General features: G+C 48.9%; 2 protein-coding genes across 3 annotated transcripts in view; one reads left to right on the top strand and one right to left on the bottom strand.

Annotated features, from left to right (window-relative positions):
* Window positions 1-698: 698 nt before the first annotated feature.
* On the bottom strand, window positions 699-2,284 carry LOC135392657 (uncharacterized). Of its 2 annotated transcripts, none has more exons than XM_064623376.1 (4): window positions 2,095-2,284; window positions 1,929-2,017; window positions 1,231-1,520; window positions 699-980 (listed from the first exon to the last, which is right to left on the bottom strand). In XM_064623376.1, exons 3-4 carry the CDS (start codon window positions 1,504-1,506, stop codon window positions 786-788), a joined length of 471 nt encoding a protein of 156 aa, XP_064479446.1. In that variant the 5' UTR covers window positions 1,507-1,520; window positions 1,929-2,017; window positions 2,095-2,284; the 3' UTR covers window positions 699-785. The 2 variants fall into 2 exon arrangements, with proteins under 2 accessions (XP_064479446.1, XP_064479445.1); XM_064623375.1 differs by having other exon boundaries at window positions 699-983; window positions 2,095-2,281.
* Window positions 2,285-4,087: 1,803 nt separating this feature from the next.
* The window catches only part of LOC135390539 (uncharacterized), a 30,206-nt gene continuing 27,057 nt past the window's right edge, over window positions 4,088-7,236 (top strand). The window contains exons 1-3 of the mRNA XM_064620234.1: window positions 4,088-4,474; window positions 5,718-6,516; window positions 6,929-7,117. Coding sequence (XP_064476304.1) covers window positions 4,235-4,474; window positions 5,718-6,516; window positions 6,929-7,117 — 1,228 coding nt within the window. The 5' untranslated portion in view covers window positions 4,088-4,234. The remainder of the gene's footprint in view (window positions 4,475-5,717; window positions 6,517-6,928; window positions 7,118-7,236) is intronic.

Genomic DNA, 7,236 nt, shown 5'->3' with positions numbered 1-7,236 from the left:
AGAGCGTTGCGCTCTCGATGAACTCTCATGCCTGGTTCACAGTGTTGCATTTTCGGGCGGTACGGATACGGCGCGGCACGGTTGTCACGGTAACGAAGTACAGCGAACCAAAAAGCATACGCACCGCAAGAGTTGGCCTCGACCGAACTCGGTACGGGTTACCTCTGTCTAAGCAGCTTAACGATGAGTGAAGGCGCACTGGAGAGTGGAGATACATAGTGGTGATACATAAGGCGCGTTAAATAGCGGCTCAAGAGCACAGGGAGCGCGCTCCTTTTTACTAAACGGTGTCACTTTTTCCGGAGCGTGCCGCTCTTGATGAATACTCACGCTCCAGCTTGCCGGTCGGAGCCCGTAAATGCTACTCTCGCTCCGTGACGTATAGAGGAAGGAGAGGCCTGATATCCAATGAGCCTCCTTGGAAGCTTCGACTGAGCGCGTATCCCGCTCGTGGCTCAGACAAACCGTTTAGTAGAGGCACCGGAGTACTAGGGACAGAGTATACACACCGAGCGCGGTAAGTAGAGCAGTTATTCAACGCGCCCGTCGCCACACGCTCAGGTCTATTTCGACGCGCTCAGTTGCGAGGTCCTGGCAGTCTTAACCCACCAGTCATCGCATTGCCAGCCTTCCATTCCCGCAAACCGCGTACGCATAACACACCGCACCTTGTCAGCGGTATGAGCCAGCGGAACGGATCAGTAGTCGTTCCTTTTTATTGACATCAATCACAATGACCTGGCCCGCGGCTCCAGGCGCAAATTTAGATTCCGTGCACAACTGATCTATTCAGCGACCATGTTGCTGTTGCTGTCCTCCAGGGTGCTGCTTTCATTCTTTAGATCATCCTTCTCCGGTCCCGTAGGGGTGTCCTGGACACCCTCTCCCCTTTCACGAAGTACTGCTTCCTTGTCACCTGTCCTAGGTGCGCAGTCCACCGTCAGCCTCATCACCAGCATCTCGGGGTTGAGTTGAGGTACCTGCTGGATATACGACAGTTCGCAAGTTAATTGGCCCCTAACAAGCCCCAAGCCAAGCGTCCCCTGAAGTGATGTCCGTCGTGTCTGTGTAATGCGAAGGTACGAAACGAGTGATGCTAGCACAATCTGGAAATACACAGCCGCTGCAAGAAATATTGTGACATCTTTTCTGTCCCGGGCACCATGCCACTAGGCTTCACCTCCCACGAGACTGGTTCAACAACGTAATTCACAATAAATTTCGACATACGGGCTTTGGCTCAGACGCAGTCGAGGACAAAGATCCCTGCGAGGTGCAGCTCTGCGGCCGCGAAGATTCTGCGGATTCGTCCACTTCAGCAGCGTTGAAGTCTGTACGCGATGGTCTCGGTGTGGGAGGTCGTCCTACGATGGGCCGCAGCCTGCTCGGGTCCACATCGGGGTCAGGGTCAGTGTCGATCACGTGATGTTTCCCGTTGTCAAAGGACACCGAGCGACACTGACGGCCAGGGTGCTGGTGCTGCTCCACGGCGGCTTCGTGCTCCATTACACCCACTGCCTCTGTTGACACGTTGAAACACACGCTTCAATGCCTGTTGCGTCACTATATTTAGTACGGCAATACGTATCTATCGAAGGCCATGCTGCTTTATTCACGGGTGCTGACTAATGACCTCGAACCTTGATTAGGAAACACAATAGGGGTATTATCGCAGGTTAAACATTTGCTGTGTTGGGAGTTGTTGGATCTATTGTTATTACGTCAGTCCATCCCGATAACACGACAAGTACAGGGTGTCAATGCCGATGGAAGACGGACTTGCTCAGTGACCGCTCAGTGACTTGCTCAGTCGAAGTGACCGCGACAACGACAGATCGCTACCGAAGTACCACGTCTGGAGCTAGCTTGTGAACAAGACAACGAAGCAAAACCACGGGTCTAAAAGATGAACAATGAGGTTCGATTACCGTTCTCGAGGGCTGGACGACAAGGCTTAAGTTGAGATCAGCCAAGAAAACAGTGAGCCCATCCAGCAGAAAAAAAAAGACCACAAGACCTAGGGTGAAACGAGCATCTCTTACGAACCCATCGTAAACAGTCTGGGGTACCGAAGTTAATTTCCAATTTGCGTACTTGCGTGTCGGGCAGATGATGAATTCAGGGTGCTGCCGATAGCTGTGGAATCAGCAGCGCGTGGCGCTGGCGATCGGACCGCCTCCAAAGCACGCGACCTCTACACTTCGTCGTTGCCATCTCCCAGCAGCACCGACGGAGATGGCGTATGGCGTCGTTCTGCGTCTACCATTTGATTTGATTTGATCGCCCGCAGCGAAGGTTGTCAGATCAAGTTAGTCAGACACGGCCCGCCAACTTAATGCACCTGACGCGCGTGAACAAACTGAAGACGACCGGAGCAGACGACAGTTACACCAGCACGTGAACGCTCGGTGGAGAAGCGCGTCATCAGAATTAGCATTAGGTTTTGGTTTTTGTTTCTGGAATTTGCGGAAGAAAACCAGGGATAAATGCGCTTTTGTGGGACTATACCTCTCCTTCATAGCACCTATAACATAAATGTCGCACTCTATGTAGCAGACACAGAGATAATTAAGTATTATGGAGCCAAAAAAGTTGTAGCGAAACGTGACGAAAATATCGGCTTCCGTGCATCAGAACATGGCAACATGGCGGACTCAGGAGAGTTGTATTCGGGTACCGCTAGGGGAGCTATCGGTGCAGAGACCGAACCGATATCCCACATAGATGCTCGTCGGTAGCGCCCCTAGCGGAACCTGCACACAACTCTCCTGAGACGGCCATGTTGCCCTATTCTGATAAACAGAAGCCGATGTTTTCGTCACTTTGTTTACTTTTTACGCTGAGTGTGGCTTCCACGATTTCGCTGTAGCTTTCGCACGAAAAAATGCACGATCATGCACCACCGGAGGTTCGTCAGGTAAGCAGGCAACGAGTTACGTGTGCAAATGCCACTGGAGTTTATCTGCACACACCCTGTACTTTCCTCCATTCTGGAGCGGCTCTGCACCGTATTGTCGTCCATCTTGTAACAGCAAGATGTCTAACAATATTCGAAGCAAACTGAAATAATTATTTACAGCATATATATAAATTATTTGGTGATCACCCAGCTCATACCAGGACAATTCATACCGGGACAGCTCATACCACCCCAAAAGCCATACTAGGACAACTCATACCAGCACTCAACTCATACCAGTACAACTCATGCCTTAACGGCTGTACGGCCTTTTACTGTTTGTGAATAATTTCACCTTTGTTTTAGTGTAATTGGGACGGAAAAAGACATTGAACTTTTTTTTTTTGAACATAGGATGGATATTGGATTTTTTAAGAAATTTAAATACTGTTGCAAGAGCATTTAAACGTCTAAATGCTTCGTCAATATGTTTAAACACATGAAATCCGTAGTCGTTACGCAAACCTGACACACCCCTTATTTGATGCCATGACACAGGTCTTGCACAGAGGCTACACATTATTGACTTTGTTCAAAGGGAATTAGCATTCTCCTGGAAGCATCCTGAGAAGGGAGGACACACGGATCGGATATGCTCTGGTATTCCAGTTGATGTACTCAGCTTGGTTTGAGCTAAGTGGTGCGACCATTTCCGTTTGTTACGTACACACCTTTCTTGCCGACTGCAGGGTGGTAAGTTTCTTCAATTATCACAAGTAAAATGACGTTTGCGTGTCCAATCATTCTTCTTCTAGATTGAAATTTACACAGCTGGCACGCTGCGCTGAATTTCATAAAGTGCTCAATATTTGATATTTGATCTTGGCATCCAGTGTTATCAGGTATAGCAATATTACATAAACGTCACTGGTATGAGTTGCGTGTGGTGTGACTCGTCCCCGGTATAAGTTGTCCCGGTATGACTTGGGTGTGGTACGACTTGTCTGGTATGAGTTGTCCTTCGGGCACCATGAATGTTGCTAAGAATAAGCAATACGAAGTTTCATCAGTTTTTGGTGGCATATAGAATGTGTGTAAACCAGCATAAAAATAGATGCCACATGAACAGCTGTCTCACAAGCAGAAAAAAAAAATTGAAGAAACGACGACGAGGAAGCTAGATGATTCACGTCTCGAGCTACTTAGCGAGCTCTCACGTCGAACCGTCAGAAGGAGCGCTCAGTGCAACGAACCACTCTGCCGGTAAGGCCACGTACGACTTCAACTGATCCTCTTTTTTTTTATCCCTCGGGACACAGGATTGCTTAGAGGACCATGCGTTCCGCGCTTAGACAGCTGTACATCATGCTTTGGAAGAACATCTTCTTGAAACGTTTCCAGCGCCACTACGTCACCACCATCCTGGAGATCGCGCTCATGGTGGCCTTCATGACCGGCATTCACAGCAACGCCGTCAAGCGGGAACAGCTGATCCGACACTCGGTCACACTGTACCCGCCCTCCAGCCCGATGACGTATTGGAGGACTCTGAAGAATATAAGCAACATACAGACAGTTGAGTATACAGTGTTGCGGAATGGGTCGATCCATTCAATTCCAATTCCATTCCGAGGAGTGGTCGCGAGTCGAAATTCCATTCCTTTTAATTCCTCGGAATGAAGACGCAAGGCTCATTCTCATTCCACCCAAGAAAAGGACGTTTCCATTCCGGGGCTAAATATTTTTTTTATTCAGTGTTAGCGCCGCGAAGCAACTGTGGCTGTGACCGGCGTACAGACGTGGAAAGATGGAGAGAGGACAGGAGGAAGGAGTGGGGGACAGGGCGGGGTTAGTATGCGTCCTGGGCCGACTTCAGGGGGAACTGTGCCGACATTCGTCTGGAAAGTCTTCGAAAAACCCAGGGAAAGCCTTAGACAGCACAGCCGATGGCAGGGTTCGAACCCGTGTCACCTCCCAGTCTCGACGCGGAAAGCGATCATCTTAACCACTATGCTACGGGAGCTGGTCTCCGGGGCTAAAGTGATGCACTATAAGTTGTTAACTGGTGCACTAGTAAGTGCAAAAAAGAAAAAAAGAAAGGAAACATGTAACGGGATACTAGATATATCAGGCCAACGGACAAAAAAAAAATCGTATACTGCTTTATTTTGATGAATTTTATGTTCCTCTCTTTCCAAATCCGAAACTATAGACGACCTTCGGTTGAATGGTTGCCAGACACTTTGAGTGGCCTCCGCTCAAAACCCAGCGTGCTGGAGCCCATCAATTTAACACCATTCGCTGGCCATTCGCATTCCGGCCCCAAACAGGTCTAATTCCATTCAAATTCCATTCCCAACAGCTGGTGGCTTAACTCCATTCCCATTCCGTTCCGGTGCGCTAAAAACGGGGCATCACTCCGGAATCATTCCAATTCCGGAATTTTAATTCCGCAACTCTGGTACTCCGTGCAAAACGGCGAAGAGTAGCTGGTTCTTAGGAGCTCGGATTTTACATTCTACCTGACTACATCTTGATACTTCGTGCTAGCTCGATGTATAGTTCGTCCATTCGCCGATCTCCGACGCGCTGCATAACTGAAACGAGGGGTTGCGCAAACAAAGCCGACAAGATCAGAAAAAAGTAGCCAGGATGCAAACACGTGCGTAAACTTAGATTCTACAACTGTTCCGGTTCTTCTCACTTATAGCTCGCTAACAGGATAGCATGATCCGAACAACGTCCCCATTCGGAAAATAAGTAGCAATTCAGCCCTCGTCATTCTTCAAGCCTACATACTTGCTTTCCCCTCACACAGGTGGTCTTCACACCTCAGACACAGTATTTCGCCAAACTGGTGCGATCGGCCACCGCGGACCTGGGCATCAAGACCGTGCTCAGCTCCCCCACGCTCCAGCACCTTGAAGAGACGGTCAAGTTAAACCAAAACACGACACCGTCCACCTTAATCGGAATATTTTTCGACGGTGACTTTACGAAAGACCAGACCCCGCCACAGTCGCTGGACATCGTCGTATACCCCACGCAGCTGCAGCTCGATACAGGCGTCCGCTTCGGCGATAAGCTGTCGACGCAAGCACCCGGTCCTAATGACGAGTCTCGCTACAACGAGATGAACACCATCCTGCCCATCACAGCCCGTCTCGAGTACCACCACCTGATGATGACCGCTCAGCGAAAGAACGTGGCGTTCAATGCCGACTTCAAACTGCGCCGGTTTCCTTACCCCAGCTACATAGAGGAGCGGAGCCAGAGGAACTATGGCCTGGTCCTGACGCGTTTCTGCGTCGCGATGCTGATTCCGTTCGCGGTCTTTGTGGCGAGGTTGACGGAAGAGCGTGGTACAGGCATGAAAGAAATGATGCGTATCTGTGGCTTAAGTGACTGGATCTACTGGATCAGTCATTTCCTGGGCGCGTTCTTCATCCTGCTTATCATCGTCACGATGATGATGATTTTCCTGACCATCCTCCGCAACAAAGAGGGAAGGACTTTCATCCAATACAGTGATCCGTTGCTGCTGTTTTACGTGCTGATGGCGTTCAGCAGTTCTGCTTTGCTGCAAGCGATGTTTCTTTCAATCTTCTTCTCCAGCCGTAAGTCGTTCCTTTTCAAAGTGAACGTGCCACCGTGATAGTTACCTTTACATATGCCCCTATATCAGGTATAGTCATTAATGTGGCTGTGGTTAGCAAGATTTCAAAGCAACTGAAGACTGTTCCTACGTTGTAGCTTGCACAGATGGCTGTGGTCTAGCAAAGATGCAGCTATTCTTTCCGAGAATTATGGATCATAAAAGAGGTCGCTGTACGCTGACTGCATAAGATTGCCCCTTATATTACGAGGTAGATCTACGACAAACGACCCTTGTTTACTTGAACCTTTGAGTACTAGGTTATGCTGACTTGAAGACGAAGAAAATGGAAGTGAGGTGCAAGTTGATTGGCTGAGTGTAGTTATCACGGGTTCCTTCAAATGTTTCTTCCAAGTGAGATTTTTTTTTTTCAGCTGCATCAGCCGTCGCCGGTTCCATGCTCTACTGGACCTTTAGCTGCGTCTTGCCCTTCACACTACTAGAAGATCCAAGCGGACTGGGCTACTATTACATTACTCACGATGAAAAATTGTTGACATCCGTCTTTCCTGGAATGAACCTCCACTGGTGCTTCCGAATTATCGAGCGCTTCGAAAAGTACGGTAAGCGCAAATAAGCTACCCTAGAGCAACGTATTCTAAGCCAGTTCGCTCAAAGAGTGCTTATTTTAACACAATACCAGTACCAGTACAATACAATACCAGTTTTAACACGAGAAGCT

The sequence above is a fragment of the Ornithodoros turicata genome, chromosome 4 (genome assembly GCF_037126465.1).
Source record: "Ornithodoros turicata isolate Travis chromosome 4, ASM3712646v1, whole genome shotgun sequence".
NCBI classification, from domain to species: domain Eukaryota; kingdom Metazoa; phylum Arthropoda; class Arachnida; order Ixodida; family Argasidae; genus Ornithodoros; species Ornithodoros turicata.
Note: the sequence above shows the minus strand (reverse complement) of the source record. Positions and strands in the feature narration are given on the sequence as shown.

Bases quoted from the DNA above. Each gene is read 5' to 3' on its own strand.
- LOC135392657 (XM_064623375.1), bottom strand. From the start codon at position 1,506: ATGGAGCACGAAGCCGCCGTGGAGCAGCACCAGCACCCTGGCCGTCAG. The intron at 984-1,230 runs GTATGTCGAAAT...TCGTATATCCAG, and splicing joins CTGCGTCTGAGCCAAAGCCC to CAGGTACCTCAACTCAACCC.